General features: G+C 36.3%; 1 protein-coding gene across 1 annotated transcript; it reads right to left on the bottom strand.

Annotated features, from left to right (window-relative positions):
* Positions 1 to 3,020: 3,020 nt before the first annotated feature.
* LOC142617568 (subtilisin-like protease SBT3) lies at positions 3,021 to 5,746 on the bottom strand. The gene has a single exon (XM_075790469.1). The coding sequence runs from the start codon at positions 5,740 to 5,742 to the stop codon at positions 3,250 to 3,252; it is 2,493 nt and encodes an 830-aa protein (XP_075646584.1). The 5' UTR covers positions 5,743 to 5,746; the 3' UTR covers positions 3,021 to 3,249.
* Positions 5,747 to 14,670: the final 8,924 nt, after the last annotated feature.

Below are 14,670 nucleotides of genomic sequence, written 5' to 3'. Positions count from 1 at the left end.
CTTAAGGGTGATAATTCTAAATGTGATCTTTTTTATATTTAGTTAAAAATTTTGTATCACATTACAATATTTAAATGTTTCTCTCTTCTTAAGATACAAAATTATTATTTTAATTTTTTGTGTTTAAATTTTTCTAACATCTCAAGATTCACTTGATATATAATCGGATAATATGATTATTTTAATTAATCTAAACCAATATTTTATCAACTTTAAGTTGAAAATAATAATTATTTATCTCAAAAAAATGATTTGGATGGGGTATTTTTATTTTTATTTTTTACAAGGCGTTAAAACTCCGGTCCTCCTCAAAATATGTTTAAATTTGTTTGAATAACATGGGCAATAATAAAGTATTCTCGGGTTTTGTGAGATATGTTATAATTGTGCTAAACTGAATCAAGCTGCCAATGGGGACCTGGCTTAGTTAGTAAGGTTCTGGCGCTTCGTTTAACCTACCTAAGTTCGAGTATTGCTGCCAGCAGTAGTCCGTTGGTGGGCATCCACATGTGTTGGCTAAACCTGTCCAACTTTAGTGCGCTGCCCGAGGGCTACTGTAACCTAGTGAACCCCTATTTTCCTTAACCAAAAAAAAAAAATCTGAATCAAGCTGATTATTAAAGTTCTAAGATCATTTAATTTTCTATCTTATATGGAACTCGAGTTTAGTTTGAGTTAAGATTTATTTAACTCTTTATTAAATGATGTAAACTGTTATTGCTAGTAAAAAAGTAATGTAAGATAGAAACCTTTATAGCTGGTGAAATAGTAATGTAAAATTCACTTAAAAAGCTTGTGAAAAGCAATGTAAAAAGAACCTTATAATGAATGGGTCACAATATTCAGCAAAAAGAAAAAAACTGGTCAAAAAGCAATATGATAAGAAGTTGTTTGTCTTCTTTTATGCACTAATGAAGTTTTTTTGTCCTACATGCGCGTGATCTGCAATTTGCTCCTAAAATGTCAAACGAAGGGTTGAAATTTCGTACACTATGTCAAACTTGTTTGTCCTCTCCCTCTCTCAAAGTGCTTGGTGGTGCAAAGAATTGGTTAGAAATTTCCATAACTACACTATTCTCCTCAAAAGTTGTTCCAGTCTACTCTCTTTTTCTCTTTGAATTAACATAACACAATGTTTCAAGGAGGACTGAGGTTCTCTGATATTAACACTGTTTGGTGGTAAGAAGAAGAGATTCGAGTTAGACACTTTCACATTACGTAGCATCATTCTGTAGTTTGCTCCTCAAAAGTTATGCCCGTCTTCCCCACTCTATCTCTCTCTCTTTGAAATTAGCACGATATTTAAAGTACATTTCGGATGACTTCTAATTCACTATCTTTCAAGTAAATAGAATCCATACTAGGATCACCCCAAGTCCCCCAGTTTAAAAATATAGCCCACGCATATATATTGTAAATTTGTAACTTATGTTGCGACTTCAGCCATACACATCAGACCATATATCAACAGAAATTGAAATTTTCGTTATGTGATTTCTCTAAGCTAGATTTCTTGATGGCTTTCCACAATGATCTTATCAACAACTTTTCACTGCAACCACCAGCTCAATTGCGCCAGGATGCAAATAAATCATATAGAGGCAGGTGCGGCTGTGGAGGGCCCATTGGAAGTGCTTTCAATGGTATTGGGCTGATGCGTTTTAAGATTTTCCCAATTATGAACTCAATGGGCTTAGATATGATATTGGCTACGTATGGATGGATGAAAAGTAGTAATATGACCAACATTGCTAGTGGGGACTCTGGAAAGAAAAAAAACTAAAACATATGCTCAGAGAGGCTATAACCATTGCTCTAATAATAGCATGTAAGGACTAAATATTCTGTATATTACACACAAATAAGAGGCCTTTATGTAACCTAGGAGAAGTGGTTTATACAAAAATATTAGTACATTCAAACAAAAATACAGTTTGAGGCTTAAGGGTGATAATTCTAAATGAGATCTTTTTTATATTCAGTTAAAAATTTTGTATCACATTACAATATTTAAATGTTTCTCTCTTCTTAAGATACAAAATTATTGTTTTAAGTTTTTTTATATAAATTTTGCTAACATCTCAATATTCAATTGATATATAATCGGATAGTATGTTTATTTTAATTAATCTAAACCAGCATTTTATCAACTTTATGTTAAAAATAATAATTATTTATCTCAAAAAAATTATTGGGATGTGGTCTTTTTATTTATATATTTATTTGGATTGGGCCTTAAAGTCAATACTATAGGGCTTTTTTATTTGGATTGGACCTTATTACTATAGGGCTTTTCAGTGTGGACTGGACCGTTAGACCTTACAACGCAAACCTCGTGTTCTCCCTCCTATATTCTCTTTTTCATGTTTTCGTAAAATCTAACAAGATCAAACTCTCATCAAATCTTACCTTGTCGACTGAGTTGGCTCCGATCTGAGTTGAGAATATTTATAATCTATAAAATAGATCGTCCAGTTCCATTCCTTGTTGGAATAAAAATAAGCAGAACAATTTTTTGAACTGGCTGGTGTAGCAGCGTAGAAAACCCAAGCCTCTACCGACCACGGCCTTATGTATTATCAACAGCCTCATCTGACTGTTCGATTGACTCGGTAGAGGTCAGCTTTCATTGGTCATGGGCGGTAGCAGCTAGCAAGATAATGCATAACCAGCATATACGAAACTACGACATTATTTTTAACACGTTAAGAGACTTTAATATCTTACAACTTACAAGCACTAGTATAGAAATTTCTTGAATGCTTTGCTCTCCATGACAGTCTCAAACAGGAAAATAAAGAACACAAAAAAGGGAAGAAAGCTTTCTAGGAAAAAAAAAAAAAAAATTCCTCAAGAAAAAAAATGAAAATTTTCTTTATCACTTTTTGTGTATCACTCTAAGTTTCACAAATTATTACTTATATGTGCATAATTGATTTTTTATTTTAAACTTTAATTATTTTATAAAGAAAGTAAAATCAAAACATGACATATAGTGATTAGTGGAACTTAGAGCGGTACAAAACAAATAATATGGATCATTTGTATTCCAAAAAGAAATTACTTAATTTATTGTGATTCATGTTTAACACATTTATTGTCATATACAAAGCCAACATATAGTTATAAGACAGCACTTGCAGATTTTCATGATGAATAACCACTACTTTAACTGAGAAGACAGAAAGCCAGGACGCCCTCGACAAAAGCTAGTATTTAGCACGTGAACATGCCCATATATATTGTTCACTAATATTTGATAGCCACTATGGGGCTTGATACTATGTGGCTATCTTGATTAATCCATTTGAGAAAACCAAATACCGTTGGAATTGGATATTCTCCATCAAGCTTATCAAGCACAACACTCACAACAAAACTTCGATTCTGATGTTTGCGGGTGAAGGTAAGAATCCTCGGTTTCACACTTATTTTCATTCCGGTTGGAATGTTCTCCAAATGTGCTCGGTAAACAGATTTATCATTGCCAACATTTGTCACAACCCTGTTATACTTCATTGTCACTGGATATCTAGTTTTGTTGGAGAGTACAGCCATGAAAGAGGGATAGTTTAGATCATGAATAGATTTGTGGTTGCAACTCCATCGTGTTCGTCTAAAGAGAAGAATCATTTGCTTCTTAGTGTACCCCAGACCGCACACAAATTGAATATAATCTTGCAGACCCATATCATAGATCAGTCCAGGGTCCATGGCTTTGTTTGGATTGATATGGCCAGCACCAAAGTCTAGAGGTGAGGAAGAAGAATTTGTCAATTGGCTTTTAAAAATCTTGCCAGTATTGTCTTTGACATAGGCTGTGGTCATCATAGCTGATCGGATAGCTGCTGGGCTCCATTCAGGGTGGATTGCTTTTAGTAAAGCTCCAACGCCAGCAACATGTGGGGTGGACATTGATGTGCCTGATAGAAAAACATAATTTGAAGCCAAATCATATTTTCCTACTCGGATGTACGGAGATATGGGTGAAAATGCAGCTAGCACATCAACTCCTGGAGCTAGAATATCTGGCTTTAAAACTCCTGGACTGATTGTGCTTGGACCCCTTGAAGAGAACTTGGCGATTTGAGGTGCAGGCTTGGTACCGAACCTTGTTAATAGAAACCTCATGTCATTCACTATTGGATTTCTCACCTTTGTCACATACTCTTTAACCCGAGTCCCTGAAGCAGTTGGCACAATAAGGCTCGGAATGGAGTATTCATTTGGAAAGAAAGAGAATGATGCATCTGTCAAGAAGATAGCTCCATAACCACCTGCGCTCTCGACCTCCTTAATCTGTTCAGAAACATTAATCTTGGTGCTATAATCACAGACCACTACCTTCCCAATAACCTCCTTTTTATCTAATGCTTTGTGGTTGCAAATGGCTTTGCTCATGTTGCGTGCGCCGTAGTACAAAGGTAAATTAGTAATGAAACCACTCTCTGGAAAGTATGATGTGCCTTCAATGGTAACCCCATTTCCTAGAGTCACTTTTCCGTGGAAACTTCGATCAATTGTGCCAGCCCCAACAGTTGTTATCCAAGGTGCTCCATTGTATATTGTTTTAAAATCACCATCATTGCCAGAACCACAGACAACAAAGATCCCTTTCTCAATTGCCGAAAGAGAACCTATGGCAATGATATCAGTGAAATAAGAAGTCTGATTAATGCCAATGGACAAAGACATGATATCAACCCCATCATCAATTGCTTGGTCCATACCAGCAAGAACATCGGTTGAAAAAGACTCTTTTGTGTCTGTTGCCCAACCAACCTTGTACATAGCAAGATGTGCACGAGGAGCCACGCCTCTGGCTGTGCCTCTTGCATAACCAAAGTGACTTACACCATGTACATAGTTACCCACCGCCGTGGATGATGTGTGTGTTCCATGACCTAGGAAGTCTCTTGCAGAGCTGAAATCTTGTTCCTTGGATATATTAATTCCTGCAGCTTGGAGTCCTTTGCTAAACGATTGAGCCCCAATGAGCTTCCTGTTGCAGTATGAAGGGCTAAATGCTGTGCCATTCTCACACTTGCCTTTCCATCTTTGTGGCACTGCTGACATTCCCTCATCATTAAAGCTCTCGCTCTCTGGCCAAATTCCTGAATCAAAGATACCTACAATCACATCTTCTCCATACGAGGCAGCAGGCCATATGCCAACGTTTTGTTGTAGCCCAAGAAACTTAGGGGAGTAGGTTGTCAACAGCTTGCCAAAGGACTCCGGGTATGTGGCGAGGTGAGCCGGAGATTTCTCAACCTCAGATAGCTGAGAGGGTGTAAGCCTCGCACTAAAGCCTTGCATGACATGGTTGTATGAGTACAATAACAGGTCCTGGTCATCACCAGGAGAAGACGACAATGAATTTAAAATGGAACGATGCCATGACTCATGGGTTGATAAAGACACAGGCTTCTGAGCATGGTCCATATGGATGATGTATGTTTGGTATTCTTCGACTTTGGACATTGCATGGTTTAGTCGAAGAAGAACAAATAGCAGCAAAGGTAGTGCGTAACTCATCCTTAGGTTAATGTTGTTGGAGATAGGCTTGGAAATGATGGGAGAATTGGAATATATGTATGTATGTATGTTTTTATGCATATATAAAAGAGAGAGGGCGTATACTTTGCATAAGAAATAAATAAAAAAGAGCGTGGGTATATTTGTAAATGTGCTTTGCACGATTTCAGTATGTAGAACTTTCCTTTCAATTTCTTGTTTTTTCATGGACCAATGGAAATTCAATGTCTTATTATATGGTCCTAAAAAACAAAAAGTCCTTGTCTTTTACGATTTGATGTTCTATGGCAAGTTCATGAACGGATGGAAATTCCTACCCTATATTAGATTCCCGAAATTGAATGAATGACCTCTTCCTTTTGTTTTTTTTGGATTTTTTTTTAACCATGGTACATCCAAACTTTTTCGGAGTATATAACTATTCCCTAAGATAGAGTTCGAGACAGAATTAGGTGGGGCTCAGAGGGACCAGTCCCCTTACCTAAAGATAAAGAACAAAAAAATCCGTAATGATATACATCAAGTTAGATACTCACATACAACTTTGGTCCCATTCGTCAAAATCATGGCCCCCATTTGTCAAAATCTTGGCCCCAGTTCATCAAATGGTGATAAACCTCACAACCTAAACCAATTATTATCTCTTGTGGCTGAGTTGTTGTTTGCTAGGTTTTTTTTGTGAAAAATTGCTAATAAGTCTAATAAGTTTAGTATGTAATTCAGTCTGATATATCCGGTTTTCTTGATAAAGTTTCCAATGTTTCCTCTCAAAAAAGAAAAATGAAAAAAAGAGTGGAAATCTTTTTTTTTTTTTTTTTTTTTTTTTTTTTTTTTTTTTTTTTTTTTTTTTTTTTTTTTTACGATGAGACTGAAGATAAGGTCTTGATTTAGATTCTAAAAATATGTTAATTTTTTTTAGGGTAATGTTATATATATATATATATATATATATATATATATATATATATACATAAAGTATGTATGTAGCATGATTTAACAAAAAAAACTCACATATATAATAAAAAAATTTACACCAAAAACAAAATATTTTCGATCGAAATTTTTTATTAAATAATTTAGTGATTATAGAGTTTAAGTATATTACTAGTTATAAACAAATTAAAATTTAATCAATTTAAAATAATTTTACATTATTTTACACTAACATATATAAGTCAATATAAGAAAATTATAACAATAACAGAAAATAATGAAAAACATTATTTTTATAAATGGGATGTGCAATATGGATTTAATTCTAACTCTTAACAATTCAATTGTCATTTTTTATTTATTTATACAAGATAAAATTTTTACTCTAACCTAATCTAAGTGTATATGTGTGTGAACCTCTCTCTTAGAGACTTGAACCCCGACCCTTATCCTCCCACACCCTACAAACACTTATACTTATGCAGTGACTATCGCACCAAGGGTATGCAATGGTCAATTGTCATTTTTTTTTTACACAAGATAAAATTTTTACTCTAGCCTAATCTAAATGTATATGTGTGTGAAACTCCCTCCTAGAGACTTGAACCCCGGCCCTTGCCCCTCACACTCCACAAGCACTTATACCTGTGAAGTGACCATCGCACCAAGGGTGTGCGGTGGTCATTTCTTTAAAAATATAAAACATCTATATTTTACTAAAAGCTGAAGCGTTGCATTTAATGTTGCTACGCTCAGGTTGAGCCACATCAGTAGTCATGTCAACCATTTTTTTTTTTTGTTGAATTTGTTCTACAATTTAAGAATAGTTTTCCTAAATTTAAAAATACTAATAAAAAGAAAATAATTCTCAACCCTATTTCTTACACGGTTACAATTTTAGACGGCAATCCTTTATGTTCCAAGGTTACAATTTTAAATGACAATCTTTTGTGTTCCACAGTTACAATCTCAAACGGCAACCCTTTAGCTTCCTAATGACAAACTTTGGCTTTCTAACTCCTTCTCTTTCTTTCTTCACATTATATTAATACAATTAAAAAATAATTTTCCTAAATTTAAAAATACAAATAAAAAGAAAATACTTCCTGAAAGCTCGGATTTGTGTTAAAAACACAAGAGTTGTTTAGACCCCAAATTAATAAATTACATCTCAGTTGATTTTACTCTAACTTAAATAAAGTGCGGAATAGAGTAAATGCAAGTGAATAAATAATAAAGCTACTCTAAGCCATATTCAACAAATCACAGCAGTAAAATGAAAGCTAAAAGAGTAGGGAAGAGAAATGCAAACACAAGATAACATGCCGATGTGTTATTGAAAAGGAAACCGAAGAACCTGGCAAAAAACCTCTCTGTCGCCCTTCAAGCAGTAAATCGATCCACTAGACAATAAGTTGGGATACACGAATAGCAAGAGACCCTCTAAGCCTAATCTACTCAGTGCACCTAAGCCTTCCAAGCTCCTATTCCAACAAGGCTTCTTGGAACCGTGTCTTGTCCAGTTTTCCAGATCCTACAATGCACCCGATTGCATCCGCCAAAGCTTGGCTTCTTCCAATGCTTCCCAGCAGCACCAAAACCTCACTTGACACTCAGTATGGGTATGGTAAGTATTTGAGCAATAAACCTCTCAAGGATTTGGAAATAGAGAGGTAGGAGTAGAGGAAAACCACAATGGATGGTGTAGAGGATTGTGGGTATGAAAATCTCACACTCTCAAGGGTTTGTGGCTAGGGTTTTCTCTCTGAAAAACTCTCTACTCAATATGTGGGTAATGATGGTATATAAAGTGTGTATGAGGATGTAGTGGAGCAGGTATGACAAAATAGCAAAACAGACTGTTTCGCGAGTATCTTGCGGGAAGGCCTTACCCGCGAGACACTTGCAAACACGAGCTGTCACCATTTATCTTGACTCTTCACATTCTAGTAATGTGCTAAGCACATGTTTCATTTCGCAGGAAGGCTACCTGCGAGTTACCCACTAAAACTTCTTTTGTCTTCAATGTTGCCTTAAGTCTTCACTCTCTCTCTCTCTCTCTCTCTCTCTCTCTCTCACACACACACACAAAAATAAATCCCACATGAAATACAAGGTACAAAAGATTGAACAAAATTACAATCAAATTTGGCATGGAGTTAAAGCCAACACAAAATAGTTGTAAATTACAACTTTATAATCTCCCCCTTTCGCTATTCCATGACAAAACACCCTATAATAGACTTTAGACTTAAACGTGAGTTTGGGACTAATGGCAAAACTCACTCACCTAATCTAGAAGGTGTGAAGCACTTGCACAAATACGCCTGTATCCTGAAACACTCGCACACAAACAAAAATTTCATTAAGCTCATAACAAGTTGAATACAAGGAATGTATAGGAGCAAGTATAATGCAATCAAGGTAAACAGAAAGATATAAACTATGAAGCATAACTTGATTATGCAAGAACAGTCATTAAAGAATGACTACAATGATCATCTAACTAGTAAACGATCAACCGGACCTGTCCAAACACATAACCAATGCAAAATGCTAAAGTATTTGCATTAAGGATACAAGATCCAACAATGGCACAAGTGTGTAGTACTCAAGATAAACTAAAAGTACTAAAAAAATGCTACAAAGCAATGAGATAAACACAAAGTACTTAAAGCTTTAAAAGAAAGCAATGTAAATAAGCACGTTTTAGAAACTATAGCAAAAGAAAGTAAACAACTAAAGCACCAAAAATTAACCAATATGTCTATGAAGTGCATGTGCTACGCTATGCTCCCCCTCAAAATGTGCAACTCCCACTTAAAACTTTCTCCCCCTTTTTGACCGGAATGGCCAAGGAGCTAGAATTGCTCAGACTCTGAATCGGATCCTTACACCATCTCCATATCCTTAATCTGCTATGATAATGCAGTGATTTGGCCTTGAATGTAAGCAAATTGATCTGCAGTGTGCTGCACATGAGATTCGATCATGCCATACATCTGCTCTACCTTTGCAATAAGGCAATGAAGATGATCGGGTCCCCGTGGTTGTGCTTGGGAAGATGGCTGTGTAGAACTCTCTGGTGCTGAGGTAAATCTGTCAATCTCATCCTCCGTGTCCCCACCTTCTTTTTCAACAGCAGCCCTTGGGATTTGAGAGAAGCCGGTTTTTGATCCGATGATGTGGGCTTTGCTTCTAGTCACTGTGTTAGCACGAATGGGATAGTCTCATTGTACTATGGTGAGACTGCTCAGAAGTTTGAGCCTTGTCTTCGCAATAAGGCCCATGATGAGAGTGGAGAATGGCATGGTAGTTCTGGAGTTCCTTTTTTCAATGCTTTTGGTCAGGAGATGGAAGATGTGTCCACAAATGTCAATCTCTTTATGTGTGAAGAAATCGTATAAGAAAATTTTCCTTGGAGTGGACAATGTCGTCAAGTTGATGACTAAATATAAATTGTGGATCATGACATATGCTTGAGTCCTCATCTCTAAGTTGAATGGAATGGTGTTCATTGATCTCTTGTTTAGTGTACCACCAAGAAGTCTCACCATTGGCTCAAAAGAGTCCAATCGATTATCATACTGAATGGTAATCTGCTGAAAAGGTGGACGAACTTCGAAGAATTCCTGGATTGATTCTCTTGTAATAACAAACTCCTTATGTCTCACCCAACAATTAATATGGTCTCCATCCACACTAGCATTTGAGAAGAACTCTTTGATGATTTCTGAGTACACATTTCCACATAGATTCAGCAGCTTTGTCCATGTCCACTCCTTGAACACATCAGGAAAGTAAGTGTCCTCAAGAGTCTCCATTCTAACAATTCTGTCCATAATGATTGTGGCTCGTTTATAGCAGTCTTTATAAGCCATGTCTACCTCAATGGACTTGAAGTTGTCAGAGTCCGTGCGAGGACGCTTGGAGGATTTCTTGGAAGCAGAGTGTTCTGTAGGAGACATCTGCACAAACAAACATAAAGCACAAGGAGAAAACAAGTCCAAAAACACAAAGACAAGAACACAAACTTGATTAGCGTCAAGTTAGTTCATAAAAATAAGCACAAAGACTTAGAAACGAACACAATAGTGTCAAATGGACATGCTTTAAGTGCTAAAACATGTGAATATCACTAAAATGAAAAAATAAAAAATAAAAATGTCCACTGTGCATGTGTGTGCATCTAATGTGCATGAGGTGTGCATGGTGTGAGCTTGGGTGATGCATGGCAAGGCATGGTGAGGCACATAGGGGTCAAAGTGTGCAAAACACATTCCCAATGATCAAGACATGATAAACAAGTCCAATCATGGTAATCCCCAAAAATTTGGAACTCAATGGAGTCCAAAACAACTCAATATGTCACTTGAACATTTTATCAAACACATGGAATGCAACACTACACTACACAAATGAGCAATGCATAAACAAATGAAAAAAAAAAAGCCTAAATACAAGATCAAATTTCCACAAGGGGCCAACACATATACAAACAGGACAAAAGGGGTAAAGCCCAATAAAAATTTTGAAAACATTTTGCCCAAAATCATAGTTCCCAACCCCCTTTTTGAAAATCCCCAATTTAATAACCCTAAACCGAATTCTGCATAATCTAAAATGAAAAGCTAAAAAGAATGTTAAGAAACATACATTTGAATAGATTTTGTAGAGATTTGGACTTAAAATTGGAGGGTTTTGAGTGAAAATTAAATATGAGTTGAGAGAGGTTCGAGTGAGGCAAAGGAAGTGTTTTAAAAAATCAGTCACATCAACCCTATTAAAACTGAAAACATGCGTTTGTTGCGGGTTAGATAGTCGTGAAATTACTCACGAAAAACACATCTGAAGCACAAGATATTTCGTGGGAAGCCTTTATTGCAAAGAAGTCGTGAGACAGTCATGAAAGTCTCTGTTTGAATTTTTTGTTTTCCAGTTTTTGCCTTAACCTTTTTTTGCGGGAAGTGCTTAGTCGCGAGCTTCTCGCGAAAAGACCTTTGAACAAGTTTTTGAAGAACATCACAAAAATGAATTTTGAACGAAAACTTATTTTGAACAAAAACTCAAAGCACGAAAGTATAAAAACACTTTGAAAAACATATAAAATACTAAAAAATCCTTTTGGGCTTGATCGGCAAGCAATTGAGCATACACATCACATTTGATCATGTACAATCACACAAAGGAAATAAGCATTCATTGAACAAAGTCTTTTGTTTTGTGTGTGAGTATCAAAAGTGGAAAAGTCCTTAGTCTAGAGTGAAGCTTCAATGATCAATTCAATCAAGTCATACACAACTAATACTAAGTCGAGTGGACTATCTCAATTATAGAAATAAGCATATATGATCTCCCACAAGAAAATGATTACATCTCTTTGACGCTTTTCATTTTGCTTCTTTACAAATCATAACATTTGATCATTTTTGAACAATACATCTCATTTTGAGATTGATGCTTGAAATTTTTGATATTTCATCTTTGAGAGTGAGCCTTTGGCTTTTTGAGACACCATACATTTAAATACAAGTCGCTTTCCCTTTTTCCAAGTCAAATACTAGGATGTGCAATGACTTTTGCAACTCAATTTCTCTTTTTGAGATTAGACATTTGATGAGCTATAAACAAAAATATAAAAATGTGAGAAAAGATATAGGCACAAGTCTATGGATGTATCAAGACCAACAAGACTATTGACTAATCATTCATGACAAGCTTAAAGATCAATTTACAACAATCATACATAGATTTCAAGATTTTTCCCACAAAGATAGATGTGCATACAAAACAAGCTAAGCTCGTAAATTTACTACGCCATAAGTATGAAGGTACTAGGCTAAACTCACATGTGATATACACAAAACAAGTGATCAAACTTTTTGGAGATTTTTCAAGTTGTTATGAATTTTTGAATTTTTCAACACACTCAAAAACATAACACGAAAAGTAAGATCAACAAAAATAAGAAAAAAATGCAACTTGCAAAAGAAACATGCTATGAGCCGGAAGCAATGACACAAGAAGATTTTGCATGACATGTTGCATGAACCTATGACCCTAAACATTGGAAGAATTAAAGCATGGGCATATGGAATAATCATGCATGAGTACCCTTCTTTACCCACACTTTGCGAGTATTTTAGGTGAGAACCTTGGATGGAAGGGCATGACCAACATAGCTTTCCAACCTCGGAGTGAAGCTAGCAAGGCATAGAGAGATGTTCTTCAACATTTCTATGACATCTCCAATGAGTTATCCTTCATGTTCTCCCTTAGGTTGTGTTTCCTTTTGCATTTTCTTTGAACTTTCTTGGCCATGCATGGAGTCAGCCTTCTTGAGTGCATGAAGCTTGAAACATTTGGGTCTCGTGTGCCCTTGAACACCACAATGATGACACACATGCTTCACTTAAGGCCCCCTTTGGTTTTTGGGTAATGACTTTCCCTTATCTTTTGGTTTTGCACCAATAGTTCTCTTCTCAGTAGCATGGTTCTCAGTCCCAGGCTTCACTTCTTTAAGTTTCTCAACACTCTCGGCTGAAACAAACCTCAATTCCTTCTTGGGTTTACTGCTGGAGCTTCCTTCTCCAGTATAACCCAGACTAGTCTTGTCATGTGAAGATTTTTATGAAGACAGCACGCTGTCAAGTTTCTTGGTGGAGATATGCTCAACCTTGACATTAGCTTGGATTATTTCATGTTCAAGAAACTTGATCTTAGAGTAAGCTTCCACCAGCTCTCCCTTGAGTCCTTCTACTTCACATTTTTTCTCTTTAAGTTGCACAGGAGTACACTTATGCTCTTCTTCAATCTTCTTCATCTTTCTCACAGCATGGTTCGCAACGTTGGCATATTTTCCACAATCTCTAGCAAAGAGTCATATGCTTCTTGAAGGTTGTTCTCACCTTCATTTTGGTATACATCTTCATCTTCCAATTCTTTAACTTCCTCACCCTCAGAATGCTCACCAAGTTCGTTTACCAAATGGCTTAATTCATCCCTAGAATCAATAGAGGTAATCGCCATGAAAAACCTGTAGTTTCCATCACTGTCACACTCTTCTTTCGTGTCTGAGTTTAAACTTCCGGAGTTGCTAAGAGTAGTGGCAAACACCTTACCCTTCCCTCTCAAGTAATCAGAACATTCTTTCTTGATGTGTTAATGGCCGTTGCATTTGTAGCACACAACTCCTTGGGAGAGGGGGGGGGGGGTTGAGATTACTTCCCATCTTTCTTCTTGAACTCCTTCCTACCACCTTTGGATGATGAAAACTTTCCTTTGTTAAAAGACTTCCCACTGTTCTTCATCTTCAAAAATTTCTAGAAGTTCTTCGCAAGGAATGCTACTTCCTTCTCCACATTATCTTCTTTAGAAGAGTCATCCATTCTCTCATTAATGGTCTCTTGAGAGCAAATGATTTTCTTGACTTATGAGAAGGCAGTCCCAGCTCATATGTTTAGAGGGATCCAATAAGCTCTTAAATCTTGATTTCATCCAAATCTTTGCTTTATTCTATAGCAGTGACCTTTGCACGGTAGCTCTCCGGTAATGACCTCAAAATCTTTCTCACCACCTTGGCATCCTCAATTTTTTCATTGATACTGAGCTTGGCAATCACGATTTCATTGAGCTTCCCATAGAATGAGTCAAATGACTTATCTTCACTCATCTTGAGTTCTTCAAATCGGGTGGTAAGCATTTGGAGTTTTGTGTCCTTGACTTTCTTGGTACCTTCATAGGTAGTCTCAAGAATCGTCTAAGCTTCCTTAGTAGTCTTCACATGCGATATCCTGTGAAATTCATTAGTAGACACACCACAAAAAATAGCATTAATTGCTTTGCTATTGGCATTTGCTAAAGCAAGAGCTGCCTTGTCCAATTTGGACTTGGCTGTCGTGGGTCTAACATACTCATTCTCAATGAAATCCCATATGGACTCATCTATAGCACAAAGGAATGCCCTCATATGAACTTTCCAAAAAGCATAGTTGCTCCCATCAAAGTATGGTGGAGCATTGAGAGATTGTGATCAATCCATTACAAAATGGGTCTTAGATCACACTTAGGTAATAAAACCACAGCAAGTGCAGCCGCTCTGATACCAATTGAAAGCTCAGATTTGTGTTAAAAACAAAAGAGCTGTTTAGACCCCAAATTAATAAATTACAGCTCGGTTGATTTTACTCTAACTTAAACTAA

This window comes from Castanea sativa, chromosome 11 (assembly GCF_040712315.1).
Source record: "Castanea sativa cultivar Marrone di Chiusa Pesio chromosome 11, ASM4071231v1".
NCBI classification, from domain to species: Eukaryota; Viridiplantae; Streptophyta; class Magnoliopsida; order Fagales; family Fagaceae; genus Castanea; species Castanea sativa.
The sequence above is the reverse complement of the archived record's forward strand: the minus strand, read 5'-3'. Positions and strand labels throughout refer to the sequence as shown.

What these genes read in the sequence shown, in the direction of transcription:
- LOC142617568 (XM_075790469.1), bottom strand. Translation starts at nt 5,742, where the DNA reads ATGAAAAAACAAGAAATTGAAAGGAAAGTTCTACATACTGAAATCGTG.